At 43.2% G+C, this 27,996-nt stretch overlaps 1 protein-coding gene across 24 annotated transcripts in view; it reads left to right on the top strand.

Annotated features, from left to right (window-relative positions):
* Positions 1–27,996, top strand: part of UNC5C (unc-5 netrin receptor C) — a 398,952-nt gene that overhangs the window by 327,651 nt on the left and 43,305 nt on the right. For 23 of the 24 annotated variants that reach the window (XR_012158488.1, XR_012158469.1, XR_012158478.1 and 20 more), the window contains 4 exons: positions 4,517–4,666; positions 5,910–6,074; positions 17,378–17,556; positions 18,083–18,620. Coding sequence is in view for 1 of the 24 variants with exons in the window: in XM_073340726.1 (XP_073196827.1) it covers positions 4,517–4,666; positions 5,910–6,074; positions 17,378–17,556; positions 18,083–18,248 (660 nt within the window). In the remaining 23 variants the exon portion in view is untranslated. Of the gene's footprint in view, positions 1–4,516; positions 4,667–5,909; positions 6,075–17,377; positions 17,557–18,082; positions 24,745–27,996 lie in introns of those variants that run through there. The other variant, XM_073340726.1, reaches the window with a different exon arrangement.

Here is a 27,996-nt window from a genome sequence, read left to right as displayed (position 1 = left end):
GCAGGGAATGCTTTCGCTATGGCAGCTCTTCTGGCTGATTGAGGGGCAACACTGATGGGCTGCAAAAAGTGGATTATAAGATCTTTGGGACGGGGCCCTCTTTCTGTGATGTGTTTGTACAGTACTTTGCACAGTGGATCCATGATTGGGGCCACCTAGCATGACCACAATACAAATAATTAATAATAATAATAATAAGGGATCCAATCTATAACTGGAAGGTTCATGGTGGTTTCAGGGGATCTTGAGGGTTTGGGTGGAAAGTTGGAGAGTGGGAACAAGAGCTGCTCAGGACTTTGACAGAGATTTGAAGGGTGTCTGGGATAATAGTGATTTGGGACTGGGGGTAGACCAGAGAAGTGGCAGATGAGACATGGGTTGGAACTCCTCACATCCCAGAGGAGAGGTTGCTGAATCCGTATTCCCCAGAGCTGAATTTAGTCACATTAAAGAGCAGTGGTGCTGGAACCAGGGGTGCTGCCACACCCCCTGGCTTGAAGTAGTAGTAATAAACACCAAGTACATGGTTTCTGTGGTTTCAGTACCCCCACTATAATAGGAATTATTCCAGCACCCCTGTTAAAGAGGAGTAGGTTGGGGGTGGGAAGCAGATTGGAGGCAGTTTCCCCTTGCAGCTTTTTGGGGAGTTTCTTGGGGAGCCTTTTTAGGGGTTTAAGTGTTTATTTTAATAGTCAGCCAAATGCATTCTATTATTATTTTGAAATAAGAAATCTGACCAGTAGTGTATCCATCCCAACAATTACTAAGGAACGATAAGCAGTTGCTATAGAAAGCACAGTACTGTATTTATCCAACAGCTTTTCCCGCTAATCATGCAGAGTAAACTCTCTCTCCCTAGAACTGCCTGAGCCGTCTGGGGAGTCTAATGACTTGTCACAAATAATGGCTTGGTTATTGTGAAATCTGCTTGTTTCTTTTCCTTCTGTTTGTGAAGCAGAAGTGCTGACTCCTGCTTTAATGCTGATCCATAGTAGAGTTTCCTTCACTCCACAAGTTCCCAACCTGAAGGTTGTGACCCCCAGGGGAGTTGCAAACAAGTTTTGGGGGGATCACAATCACAGTCCCTTTCGTTATGATTAGATGTGAGGGGAGGGGAGACCTGAAACGTTTCGGTTGTCATATGGGTCACAGTATGGAAATGCTTGAGAATCACAGCTTTACTCCTGTCTATCCATCTATCCATTTAAATGGCTCCTGTCACTCTAGTGGCTGAGCTCCTTTTCTCAATATGGCAATCACAGAAGAGACAGGTCCACAAGATAACTCCCACACTATATCGATGAAGCAGATCACAATTTAACAGGCATGCCAACTTGCTTTTACCTTCTGCCCTCGTGTGATATTGGGTTTCCAGTAACATATTATTCATGTTACTTTCTATTGGTTATTTGGATTCATGCACATATGTCCTGTCTCATGGAGAAAAGCAAATCATATATCTTCTTTTTGAAGCCACAACCTTATATTAAATGTAAGTTCTTCCTGTTGTGGCTTTAATTAGCAGGCAGCTTCAAAATATTGGTAGCTCGTATCTTGCTTACATGGTCGGGGTGAGGATACTGAATGAGGGCCATTGCTGAGCAAAGACGTATTTTATTCAACCCCAACAAGAAGACACCTAAGAGGGTATAAGTTTGTATCTTATTACTGGCGTCATCAAGGTGCTTATACAAGGAGGCGTGAGACACTTTCCCAGGTACCCAGAATTATGGATTGACCTTGTTACCCCTCTGCCTTAGCAAAAGAGACTCTTGCTGGAGCTAAACAAGGAGAAGTTTATTAACAAAGTTAGGGAGTCAAGTGAGAGTGAATAAGACGAGTAGGAACAGATACAGTTAGAAATAAAACAAAGGTATAATAAGCTTCTAGGAGGCTAAACTTAACTTTAGCAGGCTAAAATCTTTGTCGACATTCAGTTTCTCAACTAAAGTAACCTCCCAGCATCTCTAACTTGTATGGATACAAAAAGGATCCAGCTTTCATGGATACAAAAAGGGTTGTCCTTTTTGCTCCCTCAGTGGTGGACCACCACCGCATTCTTTTTCCTTCTCCTCACAGACCAGAAAACCTTTGAAATACATCCCCTTGAAAGGTACCCTCCAGACAAAGGTCTTCTCCCGCACTGTTTGTTCTTTGATGTGCTGATGCCATATTGTCTTTCTCGTTTCCTCTTAACTTCCTTTTCCTGTTGCTTAATATGCAAATGAAGCTTGCTTTGTATTGACCTGCACGGTGCTTGATTGACATTGGAGACCTAGGCAGATGGGCAAATCAACATTCCTTTGAAAAGGAGTCTGGGAAAAACCCGCTTATCTATCCTGCCTGCTTACATAGTTAATACATATTTTCTGTACATGCCTACAACTTCTTAAATAACCCCACACATCTCACAATATTTATTGTGGCCAGTATCAGATAAGCTTTCATTTGACACCTTATATAACATTCTTTATAGATAAATACTAAGACGACAATCTGTTAGGTTTGCAGTGGGCATTGAGAGGAACGAGGTGGGAGCCTGTTCTGACTTCTTTGAAAAGGCAGACTTAATGGTCAGGATTTGGAACTAGATAGAAAGGCACAGGCTGAGGGTTTCTTCTCTTAGAAGGTCATGGCCATGTAGAACAAACAGCCAAAGAGGCAAGTAATGCAATACATGGTGTAAAGGCAGCACAGATAAGTTCTTAAGGCCACACATTTCTGTGCCGGCCTGCCGAAAGGCCGGAGATGAACTGGGTGTCCCTTCTTCTCCATTTTCAGTTTCTGTGGTTTAGCCTGAATTTGAGCCTCAGCTTCTTTCAGCAGAGGTTTACAGTGGGTTTCTTCCATTCCCATAAATGTCTATCAGGGAGAAAGACCAATCTTTCAAAGCTTGTATGCCTAAAATTAGAAACCCAAATCCAGTGTCTTCTTTTCCCACTAGCAATACTGAGCACCAGCAGCTCCCGCTGCAGCCCCAACTCCAGTGGTGGGGAAAGTAGATGAGTGTAGTCAAAGCTGCTATTCACAGCCAGGCCTTCTCCGTGTCTGTTGTTTAACCATATGTGCCTGTATGTATGCTTGAGACATTGGTAGGTACAATTACCACACAAAATACCATGAATCTTCTTTCAGACATCCCAGAGAGATAATTTGAACATAATGAAGATCTATAGTAATCAGATAATTACTATCGATTGCTCTTTAGACATCTTGATGAGGTAATTAGGGCACAGTGGAAAGAAGCTGGAACTGATTGATTGGCACAACCTTAATCTAAAAGGTTTCTAATTATGTTTCTTTTCTTCTAATAGCTGATAAACAAACATCATTTTAGCTTTAGAATTTGTCAGGTGCCAGGTTCATTGGGGACATCAGCTTTCTCTATTATGCTAACTAGAAACTGAATGTGATCAACACCAGTTTATTATGCCTCACAGCTGAAGTGGAAGCAACTTCAATTACCCCATCTTTTACTTTCTGTTCTTGGTTTCAAAAGCCACTGATTTCTTGTTGGTGTGTGGTGCTCGGTGTGCACCTGTGTGTATGCCAAAGCTAGTGCATGTGTGCGATCGTGCGTCTGGCTGGGTTTATATACAAGAGCAGCATATATGCATTTGTGCTTTCGTCTTTCATGTACATTGCCAGTGGCTGGCATTGTTATTGTGGGTAGCGTGCAGAGATGGGGAGAAGGCCCAGTATTCACTGTAAGTGTCATTACTCATAGTCATATTATTAATTTTGTGTATCAGAGCAAAAGCTTTTCTCCCCCGTCTCTCATCAGCCATTGATCAGTCTCTGTTCCAGTCGCTCTCTGAACCACTGTGCTTTCACGCTTAGATACACACCTCTCTATCACAGTGTTCTCTCTACGGTTTTGCATGTTTTCAGTAGGTAATAATAGCCCTGTGACAAACAGGTTTCTTATTGCTGTTGCATATTCTGATTCACAGGGATAATCTGATTGGTTGGTGCCAATCACCAGTTGTATATTGATGGGACCACACCTTCATGGGTAGGAGCTCTTGAAGGCAACACATTAAGGCTGCTATTAAGTGCCCTCAGGGTGTGTAGTGTCCAGGGTGACACTTTATCAATATGCAACCATTGCCTGTGTGCTTGGGCTTTGACCTAGACTCTCTCAAGCAATTAAGCAAGCCGAACGTGGGACCCAGCCTGTCATGTCATGTATTTCCTAAAAGGAAATCCAGGTTCTCCTGGATAATACAGGCTGTATTTGTGTTCTTGCACTAGATGTATGATGTAAAGCCATAAGAGTGATGTGTGTGATTATTCTCCAACCCCTTCGTACAAATGTCTTTCCTGTAATAGATGTGTGTTTACCTGGCAGTGTTATTCCTTACAAGGTGTGTGTGCGTATCTTCCCTGTTATACAGATTACCTCGTCCGCTGCAGCTGACTGTCAGGGAGCAGAATTATAGCATGTCCTTTCATGGCACATTTGTAAATAATGTCTCCAAGCTGACCACTTTCTGTTGCTCTTACTGAATCTTAGGAAGTTCTACAGCTGGAGAGGCAGATGGGAGGACAGTTACTGGAAGAACCAAAGGCTCTGCATTTTAAGGGAAGCACCCACAACCTCCGTCTGTCCATACACGACATTGCCCATTCGCTCTGGAAGAGCAAATTGCTGGCTAAATACCAGGTAAAAATGACAGAATGCCTGGACGATGGCTGAACCGCATGGGTCAGAATAGAAGGGCTTAAAGATACGTAGCAAGACACAGTTGCGCAGTGCTCTTTTAAAAACGAGACACAGTGACTGTTCAGGCTCCTGTACTCTGAAGGTTGCTCATAATCAGCCCTTTCCCCTCTGTTACACACAGTGTGTATTTTCAATTTTTTTGAGCAGTGGAGAGGAGTAAAGGGCTTGGTTTCTTTTAACCATCCTCATTAGTGCCAGGCCACATAACAGGCCACGGTTTGTTCAATTTTGCATGAAAATCGAAATTCCCTTTTATCAATGCACTGGGAGAGACATTTTGATCAGTACAATCAGAAAATCTGCTTCTGGCAGGAAAATTCAGTGCTGAGAGGACAGAACTTAGGGCACGGCTACACGAGAGAGTTTACAGTGGCGCAGATGCACCGACGCAGCTGCGCTGCTGTAAGCTCTCTGATGTAGCCACTTTAAGCCGACAGGAGAGGGCTCTTCCATTGGCTTAACTACTTCAGCCCCCACAAGCGGGAGTAGCTATGTCGGCGGGAGAAGCTCTCCTGCTGACAGCGCTGTCCACACCGATGCTTCTGTCGGTGTAACGTCCGTTGATTTATTCACCCCCACCCCTGAGCGATACATGTTATGTTGGTATAAGCTGTTGTGTAAGGATAGCCTTAGAGTCAAGGATTAGTGCATGGGGTTACTACCAGCCAGAATACATGCACTCTTCAGCCTGTTTCCAGCATTGGCCACTAGGGCCCAGTACAGAGAGAGTTGCATTGAGCATTTTCGATGACCCAGGCCCTTTGTACTCAAGCAGCAGGTTCAGCCTTAAGGAAGCAGGAAAACAAACACACCCACCTTTGTAACATGTATGAGAAAACAGCGGAGCATCCCAGAATTTGTGAAGGTTTCTCATCACTGAGAGGCAGTGAGAGGGAGGATTTGCTTATTTTTATTCTGTCTGTTTCCATTGCGTGGTTCAGTTGCTAGTCTCCCGTGCAGTGAATGCTTTTCACGGGACGCTAGACTGGGGACCACCATGCTGAAGAGCAGAGCCACATCTTCTTCAGAGAGACCGCACAGTATCTCCTCACAACACTCATGATCCCATTTGCCATATTCATTCCAGAGCCATTTGAGAGATGAGCTGAGAATTTGCTGAGATACATTAAGACTGTAGATGCCCAGGATCAGTTCAAATTTTTCCTTAATTTTCCTCCTGCAGGAAATTCCTTTTTACCACATCTGGAGTGGGTGTCAGAGAAATCTACATTGTACCTTCACCCTGGAAAGGTTCAGCCTGAGCACGCTGGAGCTGGTTTGTAAACTCTGCGTACGGCAGGTCGAAGGAGAAGGACAGATCTTCCAACTCAACTGTACCGTGTCAGAGGTAAAGGGCCCAGCCATTTCCACACCGACCGGTGAGGGGGAAATGTGGCAGTACTTTCCCAGCAAACATCCTTTAACCTGCCCACATTCCCCATACTTGTTTGCCGTGCCCATTAATTCTCTCCTTCCTCCTGGTGGCTGGGAGGTACCAGGCTTTCCACCCTCTCTCATAACTGCTGTAGGTACTTTCCCTTCTCATGGATGCTAGATAGCAAGTGTGGATTCAACTGCCTTCTTCACTCTTTCCTCATGCTCCTCCTGGCTGCTCAGCTGGCTTTTGTCTATTCCCTCCTCTGGAAGGGAGCATCCTTCCTTCAAAACGGACCAGGGAGGAATGGTAGGCGTGTTCCTGGTGTTTCTCCCTTTCCTCCCTGGAGCTCCTTATTTCCCCTGCGTACACAGGGGGTCTGTTTCTTCAGCACACCTTCTTTTACATTATAAAACATAGGATGGTCATGTCCCCTGATGTCCACTCACTCTTCCTAAGTCCATAGTTCTCGAAGCTTCAGGTGCTCGTGAGGGAGAAGTGTGCTGGATAGATATAAACCATTTTACTCTGAGCCCTGACAATAACTCCTATGAAATAGGGAGCATAAGACATTAGGTGTGGAACAGGCTTTCCCTTCAGTCTTTGCTCTTGCCAAGTTCCAGCGGCCTGGCGTACTGCATAAAACTGCCCACGGCTAACTAAAAGTAGAGCTGTATCTCAGTGAAAGGGGAATGGCTAGCGGACCCTAACGAGCCATTCTCCTGAAAGGCACCAGTCCTCCTTTATATTTAACTGTGTATTTAGTTATTTATAGATGTCTACATTACACCGATCAGACGTGCCCTGAGCACACGCACGTTCTTTAAAAAACAGTATACACCATTTACTGAAGCAGTGCCAATTTTCAGGGTTCTCTAAAACAAGTCTCTTTCGTCTCACACTCAAGCAAAAGCCTGAGGAAATAGATGAGTCTTACAGCTCACTTTGCAGCTGTGTGTCATGACTGTTATGTTAGATCAGATTCTTCTCGTCACTAGAGGAATGGAGAAATGTAGAATGTACGGAAGGGAAATATTCCCAGGAGCAGCAGTAGGGAAGATAATCTGTAGATTTGAGAGTGGATGAGTGCATCAGCCTAGGGAAAAGAGCCTGAGGGTCTGAGTCTTTTGCTTTGTTATGTCCCAAAATTAATACCACAAGGGAAAAAGTGTTGGAGATGACACAGGAGTTTGGCAGTGGCACACTGCTCTGGTCCCTTTTTTTTCGTGACCTTAGGATTTGAAGGACTTTAACACTTGGGGACAGTAAAACTTAGTGGTAAATGATTCTTTAAGGTTGAGGATAGGGGAAAATTCTACCGCTCTGACCAGCCACTGCTTCACAAAGAGTCACTGGCAGCATCTGTGAGCAAGGTGGATAACCAAGCCATGTTATCCACAGAGCCCTCTGATGGGAGTCCCACAAAGGAGGAGAATTGCTATCCATCTGGATTTTAACCAGCTTGTCTCATGTCATACCAGCTAGGTGCCCGGGACACTCAGTGCCCTGACATAACGTGAATGATGCAACATCAGAAAATGATGACGTATGAGTCAGCTTGGAAACCTTGTGAGATTTACATCGGGAAATCACATCATCATGATGAAACTGAGAGCAATCATATCATTTACCTAGGAGGCAAGCACATGTGGCAATAATAGGGACATAAGTCAAAAAGTGGTTGCAGCATGGTGAAGTTGGTGAAATGTCAAGGTCTCCTTATGGTCTGACCTTTACAAGTAGAGCAAGTCTGGCAAAGGAGAGCCCTGGCTCAGATACCAGAAAGGGGTGAGGAAACCCACTATAATCACCAAAACAAATGCCATCTTTCTCCTGTGTCCTTTTTCTCCTACACCGTATGAAATGACAGACTGGTTATGTCTTGTTCCCCGGCTCATAGTCAAGGATAGTTCTCCTCTACAGAGAAATAAGCTTGGCCTGCAGAGCCCTCCTCTCTCTTTTCCACAGGCTACTACAGTGCAATCACCATTTCCTCCCAGAGTTTCATGAGCCCTTTGACTTACAAACATCTTTAGTTAAAGGCCCCGCTGACATTAATAAGGAATCTCACGATACCACAGCAACCACCGGCACTTTCCAATCCACAGGCCATATCTCTGAGCCACACAGCTTCACCCCTGCTGGCTTTGGATGGCGTTTTCACTCTCCAGGCCCAGCAGGTCTGCAAAGTTCAATAACTGTACAGCTCCAACAACAACAGAAGCAGCAGAATTTGGGAGGGGTCGGGGTCTGTCCCTTTGATGACTGCCTTCTGTCTGGATTGCACATATGCCGGCTGATGAAAAGGATGGGGGATCGGGCATAGAAATAAATGAAAAGGAAGTTAATATCCCTCCTTTGTGGAGAAATGATCCTTCAAATAGTGTGGCTGCAACATAAAGACTTTCTGTCAGTTTCTCCAGGATAAAGAAATTGATTTCTTTCATGGTTCTGCTGCGGTATGATCCTTCTGGATAGGAAGGATGGGAGAAATGTCAGTGAGGTTTCTCCACAAGCAGCTGATAGCTTAGATAAATAAATAACTAAATCAGTGTAAATGAGATAGTTGTGAGGGTTGGTAAGGAAAAAGAGAGGCATTTATCTATAAGTCAGCAGATGAGATTCACACCCGGTTGGTAGTGACCCAAAAAGTCAGTGTTGTTATCAAGTGGCTGCTGACCTATGTGAAAATGTTGGTAGCCTTCACGCCCCGGTTCTTAATGAATGGTGCCTTAGATAGTATGGTCACTGGCACGCCAAAAGTATCATTAGATCAGAAAGCACAAACCCCCCTACCCTCCAACAGGCACTTACTGCATCCTAGCTGGCAAGGACTGCAAGGCATGAAGAATGAACTATCCTCTCACCCCTACAATACTTCTTTCCACTTCGAAGGACTGAGTCACATGGGCAAGGTATTTGCAGGAAGTTTGCTTTGAACCTTCCTATGCTGTACATGCTCTCTGGATAGACAGAGGACTTCAATCTCCATGGCTGGACAAGCTGACACCTTTTATCAATCGCTACGTTCATTTTTAAAACGTCACACACACACACACACACACACACTCCTCTTCCTGAATTATTTTCCCTTTCATGTTCCTTATTATAAACCCCTATAAAGGAATTGGTCAAAGGGTCAAGATCAGCCAGGCACAGCTACAGTGGAGTAGGCATCATTATTACATAGTTAGAGCAGCTACTCACATGTAACCATTTTTCTGGCTGAGAAGAGAGAGTGGGCAAACTCTGAACTGTGAAATCATGGAAAATGAGTTCTTGTGGGTGACTTTCAGAAGGGCTGTGAGATGACAGCCTAAAGTTACTTATTCTGCAGGGCCCTGACAATGTGCACCATTACCCATAACATCTGCTTGGTTATTGGGTGTAAAGTTGTATATTCAACTGGGGACAACATAACATTAAAGACAGATGGTAAAACTACTATCACAAACAATTACTGGATAAGTGCTGCGTTGAGGTAATCTCTGATTTAACCTAGCAGAGAAGTGAAAGAGTTGGTGGTAGCTTTAATGAAACTCAAGTACACACTGTAATTATCTTCTGCTGCTGATATGTAATAGGATCTGGTAAGAGTTTCAAAGGGAACAGAAATAACACTATTGTCTTGTGCTGTGATTCCGTCCAGCCGGGATTAAAACAGGGAGAAAATAGCACTCATTAGTGAAGCTAAGAATCATGAGAATTGCTCATCGTAGTTGGTGTATGGTGGCATTCCCACATCCACCGTGGAAGGGGCAATCAGTGCTAAGAGCTGACATGCAGGACGCTGTCACCACGTGAATTAGCTTTTATTGCTGTGCTAGTTTTGTGGCAAGGAGCACGTGGCTTCTTACGCATAGGATGGCTCCTCACCTGCCTCACCCCAGCTAGACTGTAGTACAGAAGTCCTGGGATGAAGCTAGAGAGAGTGTGTGTAGTTGTCTACAGCTAAGAGAAGAATAATGGCCTTGTGTGGTTGGTTAGGACTCTGAACTGGGAGATATGAAATCTAAGTCAAATTCCTGGGTCTGCCACAGACTTCCTGTGCGACCTTGGGCGTGTTTCTTAATCTCTGTGTGCCTCAGTTTCCTACCTTTAAAGTAAGGATTATAATGCATCTTTCTCCCACCCTTTGTATGTCTTTGCTTAGATTGTAAACTCTTCAGGCCAGGGAGAGTTTCTTACTACGTATCTGCACAGAGACTTCCCCAATGGGGTCTGATCTCAGATGGGACTACTTGAATTTGCCTGATAATGTATGGAAATATGAGAGAGTGGGAGGTTTTCAGTCTTTGCCCAGTCCTTAATTCTAGAAGACCCCAATTCCCCGCAAAGAAACAGGCCCTTGTGCAGAAATCTTTATGAACCCTGCAATATTCCTGAGTTTCACAAGGGCAAACTGCTAACCACAGAGCCACAGCCAGACTTTCAGAGAGCACTGAGAACTCTGTCCATTGTATGCTTTGACCTGGAGATGGAGAGGGAAAGTGTCACCTCTCTTATGCTCCCAGTTACCACTGCCCTGAAAAACCTGTATTCTGTATCTTCCATGTTCCAGAATACCAGCCTCTACGAACAGGGTTAATAGCTCCAACAGGGTCAATGTTGTAGAATTTGCTGTTGACACAGGCCTTTTGCTCACACACACCGAGCACTGTAGTTTGATATGTGATTAGAGAGACCATAGTCAGTAGTTCTTTGTGCACATTAGTGTGAAGATAATTCTCCAGCAAAATATTTCAATGGCTAGCATAAAAAGTCGTGATGTAACGTTTTAAAAAAGCATGGATGGAATGGACTCGACACTAAAAGAAGTAGATAGGGGAATGGAGGCAAGGGAAATACAGGATAATTCCATCCAAAGCCCAAGAATGGAGCTGACACCTGCTATTCCCACGATATACTAGTGTTTAGGGAAACCTTGACCGGTTGCTGCTATTGGGTGAGGTGCAGGCGAATGAGATTTCCTGGAAGCTGTGTGATGGCTGCTTGGGCCAGGCATTGTAAAGTTTTGAGACTGTTCTCGGTTGTGTTTGTGGGACATCTCCTGTAGCTAATTATACAGAGCAACATGTTAATTAGAAGAAAACTAAAGAAATTGACATTTAAAGTAGATTTTGTTACAGCTTTAGTAGTTCACAGGTAACATTTGCTTTTCCTTTCCAATCAGCTAAAGCGATTATTAAAATCATTTCCCTTGTGCTGCTGTAAGTTAGATCATGTATTGATGCTTTTTTATTGCCTTTGTCTACATTAAATGTCAATTTGGGGGGGTTTCGTACTTTTTAAAAAATTCCCATTCAGTATTTCGTCTTTTTTAAAGCACCCATTACTCAGCTGAGAGGCTTGGGTCTTATTCATGCACAGTTTTATTTGGAGCTGTCTCTCTTTTCAGTTTAGTGATCACAGAAGACACCTGGATTCTAGCCTCATCTCTGCCACTCACTTTCTGAATGACCTTAGGCAAGCCACTTTATATCAATTTCCCCATCTGTAAAATGGGGATAGTTTATATGTTCCTTTCATAGACTATCAAGGTTGGAAGGGACCTCAGGAGGTCATCTAGTCCAACCCCCTGCTTGAAGCAGGACCAATCCCCAATTTTTGCCCCAATCCCTAAATGGCCCCCTCAAGGATTGAACTCACAACCCTGCCTTTAGCAGGCCAACGCTCAAACCACTGAGCTATCCCTCCTTTCTTTGTAATGTGCTTTGATACCTACAGATGAAAAGCACGTTGCACGAGCTATTCTGTTAGTAGACTGATTGGTGCTACGGACTGATTTTGGTTTGGTTTTTAGTGGGCCTACATGGTTTCCCCAACACACTTTAAATATCTTGTGCTATCCTCTATACATTCCCGTTCCTGAAGGACAGCTCCCATCACTTCAACATACTCTAGGGAGATTTCTCTCATGCTTCTAGGCTGCCAATCACCTTCAGTTCCTATTGTTTTCAGAAGTAGTTGAGGGCACTCAGCACCTTCTATGATCTGGCCTGCTGAGATCACTTAATGGATAACCTCATTCCTGAAAACCTCAGGGGATCCCTCAACATAAGAATATAAGAACACAAGAATGGCCATTCTGCATCAAACCAGTGCTCCATCTAGCCCATTACACTGTCTCCGCCACTGGTCAGTACCAGACCTTCAGGGGGAATGTACAGAACACCCCATGTTCCAGCACTCAGGGGTTTAGGGTCCTCCCGAGCATGGGGTAACATCCCTGACCGTCTTGGTTTACAGCCACTGATGGATCTATCCTCCATGAACTTGTCTAGTTATTTTTTAACCCAGTTCTACTTTTGGCCATCACAACATCCCATGGCAATGAATTCCACAGGTTAATTGTACATTGTGTGAAAAAATAATTCCTCTTGTTTGTATTAACCCTGCTGCCTACTAATTTCATTCGGTGAACCCTGGTTTGTGTATTGTGGGAAAGGGTAAATAACACTTCTCTTGGTGATTTTTCCCACATCATTCATGATGTTATAGACCTTTGTCATACCTCCCCCTTAATCGTCTCTATTCTAAGATGAAAAGCCCTAATATTTTTAGTCTCTCTTTGTGTGGAAGCTGTTCCATACCCTTGATCAACTTAGTTGCGCTTCTTGGAACCTTTTCCAGTTTCACTATAAACTTTTTGGGGTGGGACATAACTGACCCAGTATTTAAGGTGTGGGCACACCTTATATTTTTTAGATTTATTTATATTTTTGATATTTGCTGTCTTATATTCTATCTGTTGCTAATTGTTCCTAACATTGTGTTAGCCTTTTTGACCACTGCTGAGCATTGAGCTGAAGTTTTCAGAAAACTGTCCATAATTACTTCAAGATCTCTTTCTTGAGTGGTACCTGCTAATTTAGAACCCAGCACTATATAAGCACAGTTGGGATTAATTTTTTCAACTGTGCATTACTTTCCACTTATCAATGTTGAATTTCATCTGACATTTGTTGCCCAGCCACCCAAGTTAGGGAGGTTGCAGTCAGCTTTGGACTTTACAAAATTATTCATGATTGTTTCATCTGCAAACTTTGCAACTTCACTGATCCCTTTTCCAGATCATTAATTAATATGTTGAACAGCATTGGTTCCAGTACAGATCCTTAGGGAACATTGCTGTTTACCTCTCTCCATTGTGAAAACTGACCATTTATTTCTACCCTTTGTTTCCTATCTTTTAACCAGTTACTGATCCATGAGAGGACCTTCCTTCTTATCCCATAACTTTTTAGTTGCCTTAGGAGCTTAGTAGTGAGGGTCTTTGTCAAAGGCTTTCTGAAAATCCAAATACACTATATTGACTGGATCACACGTATTCATATGCTTGTTGACACTGTCAGAGAATTCGAATGGATTGGTGGGGCAAAATTTCCATCTACAAAAAGCCATGTTGACTCTTCCCCAACAAATAGTGTTCATCTATGTGTCTGGTAATTCTGTTCTTTACTGTAGTTTCTACCAGTTTGCCTGGTACTGAAGTTAGACTCACCAGCTTGTAATGACCAGGATCCCCTCTGACGGGCTTTTTAAAAATCGGCATTACATTAGCTACCTTCCAGTCATCTGGTATGGAAGTTTGTTTCTTACTACAGTTTCATATTTGAGCTCCTTCAGAACTCTTGGATGAATACCATCTAGTCCTGATGAGAAAAGTGGGCTGAGATAATCTCTTTTATTAGACCAACTTCTGCTGGTGAGAGACACAAGCTTTTGGGCCACACACACACACAGATCCTGGTGACAGTTATGACGGTTTAATTTATTAATTTATTTAATGTATAAATTATTTTATTAATTTATTTAATTTAATTGTTCCAAAACCTTCTCCGGAGACACCTCAGTCTGGGACAGTTCCTCAGATCTAAAAAGAACGGCTCAGGTGTGGGAATCTTCCCCACATCCTCTGCAGTGAAGACTGATGCAAAGAATTCATTTAGCTTCTCCACAACGGCCTTATCTTCCTTGAGTGCTCCTATATCACCTTTGTCATCTAGTCACCCCATTGCCTGTTTGGCAGGCTTCCTGCTTCTGATGTTCTTTAAACAATTCTTACTGTTAGTTTTTGCATCTTTAGCAAGTTGCTTCTCAAACTCTTTCTTGGCCTGCCTAATTATACTTAACCTGCCAGAGTTGGTGCTCCTTCCTATTAATTATCCTCACTAAGTTTTGACTTCCAAAGTTTAATGGATGCCTTTTTGTCTCTCATGACCTCCATTACTCTGCTGCTTAACCATGGTGACATTCTTTTGGTCATCTCATTATCTTTTCTGATTAAGGGGAAACATTTAGCCTGAGCCTCTATTATGGTGTTTTTAAATATTCCCCCCTGCTGCTTGCCGGCATTTAACCTTTGTGACACAGCTCCTTTTAATTTTTTGTCTAAGAAGCCTCCTCATTTTTATGTAGTTCTCCTTTTTGAAGTGACCGTGTTGATTTTTTGGGGTATTACTCCCCCTCCACCCACCAGGATGTTAAATTTAATTATATTATGGTCACTATTACTGAGCGGTGAAGCTACCTCTTGGACCAGATCCTGTGCTTCAGTTAGGACTAAATCAATCATTGCTTCTCTTGGACCAGATCCTGTGCTTCAGTTAGGACTAAATCAATCATTGCTTCTCTTGGACCAGATCCTGTGCTTCAGTTAGGACTAAATCAATCATTGCTTCTCCCCTTGTGGGTTCCAGGACTAGTTGCTCCAAGAAGCGGTCATTGTGGTGTCCAGACATTTTATTTCTGCATCATGTCCTGAGATGACATGTACCCAGTCAATATGAGGATAGTTGAAATCCCCCGTTATTACTGTGCTTTCTGCTTTTGTAGGCTCTCCAATCTCCCTGAGCCTATTACAATCACTGTCACCATCCTGATCAGGGGGTCAGTAGTATATTCCTACTACTATACTCTTATTGTTCAAGCATGGAATTCCGACCCATACGGATTCTATGGTACAGTTTGGTGGCACCTTAAAGACTAACAGATTTATTTGGGCATAAGCTTTCGTGGGTAAAAAAAAACTTCTTCAGATGCAACTGAAGAAGTGTTTTTTTACCCACGAAAGCTTATGCCCAAATAAATCTGTTAGTCTTTAATGTGCCACCGGACTCCTTATTGTTTTTGTGGATACAGATGAACATGGCTACCCCCTGATACGTGGTAGAGTTTGTTTCATTTAAGATTCTTACCTTATTTATCTCTATGCTTTCTTTTACATGTAGTGCCACTCCCCCACCAGTGCAACCTACTCTGTCATTCCTATATATTTCATACCCTGGTATTACTGTGTTCCACTGATTATCGACATTCCAACAAGTTTCTGTAATGCCTATTATTTCAATATCCTCAGTTGATGTGAGACTGTCTAGTTCACCCATCTTAGCAGTTAGACTTCTAGCATTTGCATGTAAGCACCTGTACATTTTGTTAATATTCAGTTGCTTGCCTTCGTGTGTTGTATTTAAAGGGACCCTTACATAAAGGGATTTCTACCTGTACTTTACCTACTTTTTTCCTATCCTCTTTACTAGGCTGTAGAGTTCCCTCCCCTTTAATAAATTCATCCCTAAGAGACATCTCTGCCCGAACTGTGTGCTCCTCCTCACCTGTTGGCCTTCCCACAGCCATTTTGTTTAAAAAATACTCTACACTCTTTTTAATTATGTGTGCCGTTACCATTTTGGTTTAGGTTGAGCATATGCCTCCTCTTTAAGAAGGATCCTCTATCTTCTAAAAGGGTGATCTCATTGGGATTATAAAAAAAAAAATAAAAATCTGAACCCAGCTGAGCTTTCCTGCATCGCTGAAAATGTCTGGTTCATTTTTTCCCTTCACCCTTTTTCACTTACGCATCGTGCCCTTCTGGGTTGTGACTGGGCCTGGAAGCAGACGGGCCAGAATACTAGCATGGATGTTCTTGAGGTGTTATCAGACAAAGAAACTTAGATTTAATGGGACAGTCTGTTCTCTGGACATCGGCAACCAAAATTTAGTCTCAAGATTTGTTTGGATAAGATCCTAAAAGAACGTAACCTCCAGAGCTTGCGAGAGTTACCCGATGTTATTAACTGTTATGGTGGTGGTTTCTCTCTACCCAACGCATGCTAAAGACACTTTTCAGACAAGGAGATGGACAAGATCCCAGCCTCAAAGGACCCACGACTTGTCATTCATAGATTATTCAATTATGTATGTCAAATATGTGTCTCTTGGTGTAAAGTAATAGCCTGAGATGGCTCCATTCCCCCTATTCCTGCCAGCCAGATGACAACACAGAAGGGCGTAGAACTTCAAAGAAAACCACAAGGGGTAGATTTAGGAGAAAGGTGACTGCCAGGGATGCTTCCTCCTCTGTGTAAAGCCTCTGTTGCTTGTTAGCCCGTGGCTTTGTGTAAAAGAGAGAGCCGGGGAGTGGGGTTGCAACAGGAGCAGGGGAACAGCACGTTCAATCTTCCACATCATAGTGCAGACTGAGGTCCGCATAAAAATGAGGGATCAGCTAATGCCTGGAGCGGCATCAACTCTCTCTCCATGGTTTGTCCTCCATCAAAAGACTCCCAGAGAACAGGTGCTCGCTGAGGGATAATAGCAGCACATCCACCGAGCTGTTGCGATGCCTTTGCTCTGTATCTGTGTCTCTCCATGTGTGAGGAAGAGGAGAATTTAAAGAGAAATGTCTCCCCCTTACTGCCCAATGGGGGCTGCCCTACCTCTTGGTACCCGGCCCACCATGGGTAATACCCCTTCCCCGCAAGTACCATGCATCTTTGGGCGGTAAATCCTTCCATATTTTCATTTACATGGGCGGGAAACGTAGGCCCCTTGATGCTTTTTCTGTCATCTGACTCCAAATGCTCTTCCCCACAAAATTCACCTCCGATATTCCTTGCTCCCCATACTTGTGGCTCCCCACATCAGGGAGAGTTTCCCACACACAGAAGGCACGGAGATCTACTGTACAGTTCTAAGGCTAGCATTCTCCCTAAGAAAGAGCAAATGATCACATTAACTGATCAAGCTGGGCCTGAGGTTTTTACCTAGACCAGCCTGGAGTGGTGATAAACCTGCTGCCTGTGCAAAGTTAGCGATAAATATTTCTGTTCCTTCAGCTGACTGACATCAAGCGCATATACAACTTGATTAGCACGAGGCTGCTCCTCCACTAACGCAAGCAATAGGATTCTGACTTTGTGCATGGTGATTGCTTTTGTGTTCAGTAACAACGCTGCTTTATTTCCACCCCCACCCCTTTCTACAAAACTTAGGAACCTACTGGCATTGATTATCCTCTCATGGATTCAGCAAGTACCATCACCACCATAGTGGGACCGAGCGCTTTCAGTATTCCCCTGCCCATCAGACAAAAGCTCTGCAGCAGCCTTGATGCCCCGCAGACCAGGGGCCATGACTGGAGGATGCTGGCCCACAAACTGAAATTGGACAGGTGGGTGTGTTGCCTGCGTGAACTCTACAACGTGGCTGAGTGACTACATAAGGGCTGTTGTTATAGACAGGTATGTGCGCGGGAAGTGAGCTCGCTCTCCGTTGTCCTTGTTAAGGGCCCAACCCTGGTGCCAGTGAAATCAGTGGGCTATTTGTCATTGACTTCAGTGGAAGAGGAGTTTCTCAAAGAGCACGTTTACAGAGTAAGGGGCCCACAAACTGGCAGGGCTTGGATAAACCACATAGGCAAAAGGACAGTACCAACTGTGAATAGGTGGGGCAGATCCCCATCAGCTGGTCTAAATCGGCTCAGGTCTATTTAAGCCAGGAGTGCAACCCTGATTTACACCAGCTGAAGATCTGATGCAGAAGGCTTCCATGCACAAGTGCAGTACAAAGACCTACAGACTAGTCACAGAGAACGCTCATGCAGAGTGTACATAATGGGTGTGGTTTGTGGATAGTTTGAATCAGCATTGACAGTGGCAGCCAGTCTTAGAGGACCATTTCCCTTCATTCTGTTGCAGGTACCTAAATTATTTTGCTACAAAATCGAGTCCTACTGGCGTGATCCTAGATCTTTGGGAAGCCCAGAATTTTCCCGATGGCAACCTGAGCATGTTGGCGGCAGTCCTCGAAGAAATGGGAAGACACGAGACAGTTGTTTCTTTAGCGGCAGAAGGAAAATATTGATGCAACCTCAGAATGAAAAAGAAGGAATGGAAATAAGGGAGTGGTATTGCCCTAAGAGCTACGAATAAGAAACAAAATGACTACCCAGACCAATGAGTTTCACAAAAGACATTTCCGAGAAGAAAAAATCAGCCCTGACTTTCACATATGTTCTCCTTGTACATTATGACAGGATCTAAAAGAAATCATACAAAGTTGTACCTTGAAAATATAAATCAACCTAACGTTCCCCTCAGCTTGGCTGTACACTGCTTGGTACAGGATTTTACAGTTTCCTAGGAAACGCTTTTTATAGCTATCCAGATGTATGGATAAACTTTCTTAACAATCCCAGTTTCTATGGACATTGTTTACATCAAATACCGGACAGAGGTAAGGAGACTGTCCAGGGCTCTTTATATTTTTGTTTAAAGCCATTCTAAACAAAGCTGTGGACAGTTGGTTGTGGCTATTTCGGATGATCAACTTCCAGTGAAATTCAGACTTTAGCTACAAATCCGTGCATCAACTGTCTCAAAATAATCCTCCCATCATTGTTCTGTTTCTTAGATCTGGTTGTAAGACCAGTGTTTTGAAACGTGTGCATCTGGAAAGCAGATAATCTGGGTGCTAAGCAGGAATGCATGTCTCTCTCCCCACCTCCCCCAAGGGAATTCCACGGGTTCTTTGTGAAAAATAGCTGTAGGATTGTAGGGAAGATAGGGATTCATTTTCAACTCACAATATAACCCGCTCCCTTCTTAAAGAAAGTGTGTGTGCGTGAGAGAGATGCAATTTGGAGTGTGGGTTGGGTGGAAGGAAATAACCCTGCAGATTCTGCTATAATGATTATTTACCGATAAGTATCTAGTGCAAGGATTATTATTATTTTATTTTAATTTCTAATTTTGTCAGCAGTAGCATGTATCATTCAAGTGTAGGCAGAACTTGTTCTCTCCCTTCTGGGACTGCGTGGGTTCTTCTAACACACTTCCTTTCAAATGCCACCCTCCCTTCCCTTCTTCAGCCATTGTGCTCACCCTACAAGGCCTCGGTTTGCCGACAAGGCATGCTCACATGTTAGCGTACGCTGGACCAGATCCTCCACTGGTGTAAATTAAAGTCAATGATTTACACCAGCAGAGGATCTAGTTCAATGAGTGCCAACTATCGCACCGTGTGAGCTTCTGCAACGCCCCCTATTTACTAACGATTCGAGGAGCAAACATCTCATTGTTATGCTCGAAGCCGGGGCTGCCCCATGCCAATGCTGTGAATACACCCTCCCAAACCAACCACACATAGCCCTTAATTTTCAGAAGCACGTGTAGCAACAGTATGCAGGTACTTCTCATGAATTGTGGGTGCTCAGCCCCACTGAAAATCAGTCCCTTCGATTTTAATCAAAGGTGTATGTTAGTGGAGGACAGTTATGGAACGGGGAGGCTGCTCCATTTTATTCTACGGGCAAATTCTGCTGTGGGTGAGCCATATGGTGGATCTTTGCTGCTGCTCTGCCTCCATGCAGGGAAGTGCCACTGGAGACCATGAGAGTTCCACCCCACAGGACAGTGTGAAATGATGGTGTTGAACTGTGCCCTACAGCGGAGCTTTCTCCTCGTTATTTCCACACCCGCTAAATGCTCTTCACAGTTGTCTCAGCAGTTACGGCTGGAACTCATTACCGCTGTTGTAGAACGTACTCATTTGTTTTCATCCCATGTCCCTCTTGGCCATTTTGTCGTGTGCAAACAGCTGATGTGGGGAGTTAGGCAAGTGAAGCTAACTGTTGTTTTTCCGGTTGCCATTTCTTTGCAGACTCATTTTGCTTTGTGCTTAGTGGGAAGAGTGACTCCTTTGTATGACACAGGGCATATACTTTCAATATTTCGTCCTAACTTTTCCTTTCACTTCCAATGCTAGGAAAGCATTCTCACCCATGCCATCGAGCCAGACCCTGGTTATTTTATTTATTTATTTATATTCTCACTTTGTATTCTTCTATGGGATTTTTTTTTCTCCTCAGGTTTTAAAGTCTGCATTTTTAAACGTAACTGTGGAAATGTCATTCGTCGAAATGGAAGGCGAATTTCGTCTGACCTTTTCCCCATTTTGACATTTCCGTAGGCTTTTTAGCTTCAGCTCAGTATCCCTGACAGTGTATTTATTAAACGCAGGACAATGTTCATAAAACCATTCCCTGGGTGGAGAGCAGTTTGCCAGCAACTCACAAGTGGTGAAACCCAGATATAGACTCAGAGGCTGGTGTGCACAGGTTCTTACCTTCAGAATCTGCCTGCGTTTTAGTGTGGAGTACTCTCTCTGATGCGCTTTCAACTAGATTATCCTTTTCATATGCTGCTTTATAATCCTGTTGTTTTCGGAACTAATCTAAACCCCATGGAAGTCTTTCCGTAGACTTGAGTGGGTTTTGGCTCAGTCTCACCATTTCCTCTAGCTTTCCCCGCCACTCCCCTCTTGTCTCCAATATGCGTTCCTAACCTAGCCTCATCTATGGCCTTCTGGCTCCTTCATTTCTCCCTCTTTAGGGAAGCAGAGTCCCTGCCTTTCAGCAACATTTTAACCATTTTCCCACGCTCTGTTCCTCCTCAGTGGTGTAAGAGTGGTGCTGAAAGATGTGTCCCAGTTTTCCTCCCTAAGTTACAGCTTTCAGCTCCAAACAGGTACATCTTTCATACTCCTCCTGCCGGGCTGCTCTTTCAGGACAGGCTGATACGCTTTTCTGTCTCTCAGCTCCTGTCTTCCCCTCCTAGGAACAGCTTTTGTGGTATAAACCTGTAAGATCCTTTGAACTCGCTACTGTACATTTTCACTCAGTAAGAAAATTTGCAGCCTTCTCACCTTAACCATGAGAGGAAGTTTCTGATGGGCACAGACTAAGCTGCCTTAAACGTAAGCTTGGTGTTGGAGCGCTAGTTGCCGACGGAGTGTCTGTTCTCTGGTTTAAAAAAAAAAATCTACAGCTAGGTGATTTTTGTAAGCAGTTGTGACAGCAGGTCAACACCATTCTCCATGTACTTCCCTTGCTTTGTCGCAAAGGGATTGGTCAGTAGGAAAAGCTTAGCCATAATCTGAGGGGGGTGGAGAGTGAGTGCCTGTCCAAACTAATATTGCCACTTGTTGAGAAAGGTGCTCCTGACTCAGAACCGCAGTTGTGCCTATTCTTCTTCCAGCCCCTCTGCTTGGGTGTCCAGGAATCCGAAAAGATCTCAAGTAATCCAGTGTAGGGACAAAGGTGCTCTTTACTTCCCTTCCCTTACAGTAGGTTCACATGGGTGGCAGGGTCTAATGACACCGTATAGCCTTTTGGTCTAGCCTAAATGTTTCTGTTGAATGGTCCAACATAAATTAACGCTCAAGATTAGCAATAGGTAACCGGTTGTACTTTGCAATCGCACCTCCTTGGATAACTGATTCGGGAATCTGGTGCCCCTCTGAGTCCCATCCAAACCTTTAGCTCTTTCTCGCTTTAACTTCCACATCAATTCAAGCTTCCTTTGTTTTGGGGGTTTTATTCCGACCCCGAAAAAGGCCAAAGTGGTTCATGGATGGCAGATACATTTGCAGCTCAAAACCCATCTTTCTAAATTCCACTTGGAGTGCTTCACATTCAATATGCATCCGTTCCATTCCACTGAAGAAATGGCGGTGGGGTGTGTTTTTGGGGAAGAGAGATACATTTTCAAAATCTCTTGGATGGGAGAAAATAGAAGCAGTCCTTACCTCTGAATGTTTGTACACACTGCCATCTAGTGCTAAGGACCATACTCTTTACGGAATACTGACACCAGCTTAAAACTCATAAAGATTACCTTACATATTACCGGAGGGAAATACATTTTGTGAGCTGGCTGTTTAGAATGGCAATTCAGTTGTGCAGACAGCACCAACTCTTAAGAACTTTCATAACATTTACAGTGGGTGAATCAGCTTGTTAAAAAATGTCTGCATGCTTCTTATCCTCAACATATTTACTTTTTATTTTTACTTTTTTTTCCAAGAAGCTTAATATTTTCATTGCCCACCTCATGTTTTTGAGTTATTGCAATTTTGCTGCTCATTATGCCACCTCCTCATTACATGTTGGTTGCTAATGATATAAATAAAATATATATGTTATATATAAATATATGTATAAAAAATATCTACAGACTTTGAAGAAAATCTTTAATTTCTGATTTAAAATCACTATTGGATGGAGTTGTTTTAGTCTCATTGCTTTGCGTTCTTTTGTGTTGTTTTCCTCGTAAAGGTGGCTGTCAGAGTACTGGATAAGTCCCGTGTAAGTTTTCCATGCACACACAGCTGTATCATATTGAACAGTATGAGACCCGATGATGATGATTTTTATGAACCATGTATGTTCTGAAGCGATTGAGGTATCTTCAGACAGGATTTGATTTTGTAGGAGATGGTTGGTGACCAAGACAGAAATGTAAACATTCACAGGACATTTAGCTGTTTGGGAGGCATATAGAGCAAAGATATTTCTGTTGATCACCTATAGATGTATTTACACAGAGTAAACCTATCGTCATGGATAGTGTCCTGGTGGGATTCTTGTCTCGCTACCCAAAATAGGATTGGGGTTTTTTTTAACCTCTTAGACTTTGTTGTATGTTTTAGCAGAGTAGTGACTACAGCACTTAGATTAATTTTATACAAGATAATGCGGTTGAATCTGTTTGAGCCTAAGTTCAGGGCACTTTGTAAACTACCTTATTGAGCATTTGAAAATCTTTTCAGGTATTTTTCTGATTGGGTGGCTGGCCCTGAAATGACTAGTCACCCTCAGAGGTCAGTCAAACTGAGGATGCAAGTGGTTTATGAATGAAAACAGAGCCTTTACACCTTCCCCTGTGAGGGACTCCAACCAGGTATTCACTTCAGGGTCACCCTTATTGCTATTTCTCATCTCTATTTTGAGCATTTAGCTTGCAAAATTTTGTAAGGCACGTTGCAGTATTATGTTCCCATCAAGGTGGGGATTTCACATGAATGCAAAGTTGAAGGGCAATAAAGGATATTTATTATAAGTGCTACAAGCCCTTAGCTATTATGGCAGATAAGGGTGGTTGAATAAGCGATTCCTACTTCCTCACAGCCTAGCTGCTGCTTTGGAAAGGACTCTACAGTGAAGTTACAATCCCTTGTCTGCACGCTCCATTTCATTCCAATGGAAAAAAAGTGAAAGCGATGTCCCAAAATTCAGCGTTTAGCATCACTGCAAGCTCAGGTAAGCAGAGCTGTGGCAGGAGGGAGGTAATGGTTTCAGTACTAAGAGCGTTGGTAACTGCCAAGATAATGCATGGAGATGGGCCTTCACTAAACCCCCAGAACTAAACACTCTGTCTGGTGGCGTGAGCTCATCTCTGGCTACAAACTCATTCACTTACCCCCCATTTAAGCTTGGTATGTCTCAAAGTCCCTCTTCAAGCAATGCCTATACAAAAAATATAAATAATTTCACTCATCTCTATAGGTGAAAGGGGTATTTAGCATTTCTTATGATGTCAGTGAAAGTGTACATTACATTAGTGGGTTAGTCTTCGCTACTGTTTACAGAGAAATTAATTGCTATGTGTGTATTGTACTCTGGATTTGACCTTCTCATTGCAGGAGACTCAATAGTTCTAGCACCAAGCTAACTGCTGGGTTTTCTTTTAAGAACCCAGATGTCACATCATTCAAAGCAGGATATTGATTTCTGGATGAAAATTTTGATTTCTGGTGGCATCCAGGGGCAGAACAAGCCTTAGCTGAGAACAGCTAGCTTTGTTTGCCAGAGCTTAGGTGGCCATTTCCACCGATCTACAGGAATGTGTAAACCAAGGATCCTAAAAAGAAATAAGCCTGCAAAATAAACAAGACTATAAAGAGCGAACTACATGGTAGGCTCTCATTCTCCAACCCCTGCATCAACCACCAACCCCTCCAGAGCAGGACATAAAACACGATCAGTATTGAGCATTTGTTCTCCCCAGCTGAAGTACAGGATGTACGTGTTTGACTTCATTTAGTAAAATGCCCTCTTTCCGTTTAATACTGAATAGTGACACGCAGATCACCCAGTCAATACCTTTTTAAAACACAGAGGTCTCTAACAAAGGAAAATCTTGCATGGCCTATGCTTTGAAGGTATGTCACAGTTCCACTACAGACACGTTACTTAAGGTTGTGGAAATTTGGTTTTTTTGCGTGATGTTTCGATACCAAGATGTATTTTGTTTGGTTTTCATTTTCCTGTTGCTGTATCTTCTATGCAATTCCTTTTCTAAAGAATCACTAACAGAGAAGTGCTAGCCATTGCATTATTTGTATTGCTGTACAGTGGAGGTGTGGTTTACTAGTTCTGAGTGTGCCTCTTCTCCCTTTTTTCTCCTTCCCTCTGTTTGTAAATGCCTGCATTTATTTTGTCAGCCTGACATGTACAAAGTGTAAGAAAGAATTTTTAAACAGGTAATAAATTATATTTATAAGCAACTAGAAAAAACAACCTGGTGTCCAAATAAGCATCCCTTTGTGCTCTTTGAACTGTCATCTTGGAAGGTGCTGTTTGTTTTTATATTTTTGCACATCCGTGTCCTCAAGCAAAGTGGTTTTTGGATATAAACATACGCCAGGACCCAGTCTTACTCCTAAAATGCTGCACAAGAGAAGCAGGGATCAGTACAACAAATTTATGGAGGGACATCATGCAATTTGAAGTGAACTAAAAAAATTTGGGGAGGGGAAAAGAGTGAATAGATGCTGAGATTTTTATTTTCAATATGCCTGTCCAAAGTATTGCATCTGACTGACACACAGCCCCTGGGGGGTTTGTAACCCAGAAATTACAAGAGTCTGCAGAAGCAGGACCATGTGGTTACCACTATTTGAGTTAAGATCCATTTGCGGGGCTTGAACATCAGTATTTTAATGTGTTTTTGGTTATTGTACCTCCACCAGACTCTCATGAGTAAAAAAGTGTCTAGCACGGTCCGGCCATTATTGCAGCATTTAAGATCAACGTGAGAGTAAACAATGGAAGTTTGTGTCCAAATATGTTAGGCAGGGCAAAATTTGGACTTAAGTTGAAAGAAATATGCCTAGAGCACAGGTGTATTTAGTGAGGCTTTGGGGAGTGGTGTCATATTCCTTTACCACACAGCAGACCAGTAGCCTTGAAAAGCTTCACAAGAGCAGAACCTATAGTAATAAACTATCAAGTTATTTAATTTTAAACCCACATCCTCCTACTCTGACCTCCCATATAGCCCCGCTGCATTACATTTCACCCAATAGCGTTAGGTGGACTTAACCTACGAGTCCTCAGAAGGCTACAGTGTTGTGTATCATAGACAAAGAACAGAAGAGACCAAGGCGTGACCACTGCCAGGGAATTGATTAGCTGAGATAAGCCCAGATGGTACTGTTTAGGATTGTAGAGTCTACCATTCCTTTTGGGAACAGCCAGGACAGTGGAAGGCTAATTTTACTGTGTTTTCTTCCATAGGGGAGGAAAATGCCGTTGTACAAGGTTAAAAAAGTTTTCATACCTCAATACAGTGGAGGGTTAAGCACAGAAAGAGCTCAGGAGGCGAGGATCTCATTCTTGGGCTGCCTGCACTGTGTAAACTGATGCATCTGATATCAGATCCCAGCAGATGGCTGAAGCCAATATTCAACTCTTCTCCCATTGATAGACAGGGACAATCATGAAATGCCTCCTGAAATGAGGTGGTTTTGTACTAGTAAGAGTATGCTAGGCCTCTCATTCAAAGGAGCTTTGCACATTAACTATTTACACCCACAGGGCAACTGTTGCCAACCTCACATCTAGCAATATCTGATTTTTTCCTCAGAGGCCCAGCTCCTAGAGTTATTAAAACTGAAGTGGAGTTGAGTAGTTTTCTAGCTATCACGATTGCAGAGAAAAGCTTGAACACATGCCTTGAGTACACCCAGAAGGTACAGAAACCAGAAAGCAATTAAAAACCCTAAAATAATGTAAAGCCTTCATTATTTTTGCATGCTTGGAGTTAATGATAGATACTGCCTACTTCAGGGAAGCAGTTGAGAGTCCCCTGTTTAGACACTAAGCCTGATTCTCTCCTCAATTACCATACACGGGTGCAGAGTCAAAAGTAATGGAGTTACTCCTAATGGAGCTATATGGCATGGATGGGTGGGAGATCAGAATCAAGACCAATATTGAAAATGTACCCCATGCCCAGCTGCCAAGGTTAAAAGCCTAGTCCAGGGCAGACATGAAGTGGTCTGGTGAATCTCACCCCACCCAATCTTCCCATGAGGAAACACACAGCTTGTCCCAGTGTCTGATTTAGGGGGGGGGGGGAGGAAGAGAACCTAGAAGCAGTAGGGGACCAAGCATGGCTCCTTCCTGCACAAGGCCCAGCTCAAACCAGAGCTCTACTTCAACCTTAAAGAACCACGTGAATTACCACAACTGAAATGCTGGCTAGAGGCTTACCCTTGCCTCTGCCTCTTTCTTGGAGGCCTGTGCAGCCTTTATTAGATAGGTTACTTCATGAGTGATCTTTTCATCCCCTCCCTGACTTGAGATTATCAGGGATAAATTTAACCCTGAGAGAGGACTAAATTTAACTTAGTTGGCCTCAGTGACTTCACCAGGGGTGAAACTGGATTAATGTCTTTTCTCACTTGGTGCAGCAGTGGAAAAACCCAGCTTCCTGGATCAGTTTCAAAAGCCAGTCTTCAAGTGGCTGAAAGCTATTTCATACCCCCTTCAAGTTTCCCCATGACACATGCATGTGTCTTTACAGGTTCTTTCATCAGCCAGAAAGCAATCCTACCACTCCTAACCCACTAAGCTACTGCAGGGTTGGTCAGACAATTTATAGTTCTCTTACCCTTTAGTTGCTTGAGTAGTCATCCCCTTGGAATCAATGGGCTGTGCAAGTGCTCTGCCTTGTGGGGTGTGGAATCAGGCCCTGTGCCTATTTCTAAAGCATTTTTGAAGATGAAGATTAAAGATAAACTTATACCAATAACAAACTAGCAGGATCGTAACAGGAATAAGGCAAAATACCACATTTATTGTGAATGCAGAAAATCTTAGTAAGCAGTTATAGCTATAACATTCCATTCAATCTCATTTATTCACATTCATTCATACACACAGGTTCTGCAAGGTTGTTATCGTTGCTCTTGCCAAGCCACAGCCCCAGGTGGCATGGACATGAGGAGGGAGTAGGGCCTTGTTAGATGCACATCTGATGCTCCTAGAAGTTGGTTTGCAGAATCAGACCCCTAAGTTCTCCTCACTTTCTAGAGTCCCATTTTTAATAGGACTTTATTCCTATGTCAGTCTATGGAAATTGCTTCATCCTGCTGTTGCTGAATCAGTCAGCAGATGGCACATTCCTGATGGCTCCATGCTGCCAGACGTTATCTTGTTCTTGGGTTCTCCCATCCATGAGGCTGTTGGGTGGATTCCAGTCTGCCCCCTGGGGTCCTCTAGTTGTTTCTACTTGATGCCTTCTTCAGCTGATTGAAACTGGATTCTTCAACTGGCACCTCCCTGTTCATTTATTTATTATCCATGCCAAGCATCCATCCATATACCTCCTATCTCTATTTTAGATCACAATAGTTAACAAAGCAAGATAAATACAACAAAAAGGGCAGGGAGTCTGTGCTGTTTGTTATTACAAAGTATCGCTTTGAGTCTGTGTGAGTAGTTGGTTCTCAAAGCAATACGTCTTAGGATGTACTAAGACCATTA

The sequence above is a fragment of the Lepidochelys kempii genome, chromosome 4, assembly GCF_965140265.1.
Source record: "Lepidochelys kempii isolate rLepKem1 chromosome 4, rLepKem1.hap2, whole genome shotgun sequence".
NCBI classification, from domain to species: Eukaryota; Metazoa; Chordata; order Testudines; family Cheloniidae; genus Lepidochelys; species Lepidochelys kempii.
The sequence above is the reverse complement of the archived record's forward strand: the minus strand, read 5'-3'. Positions and strand labels throughout refer to the sequence as shown.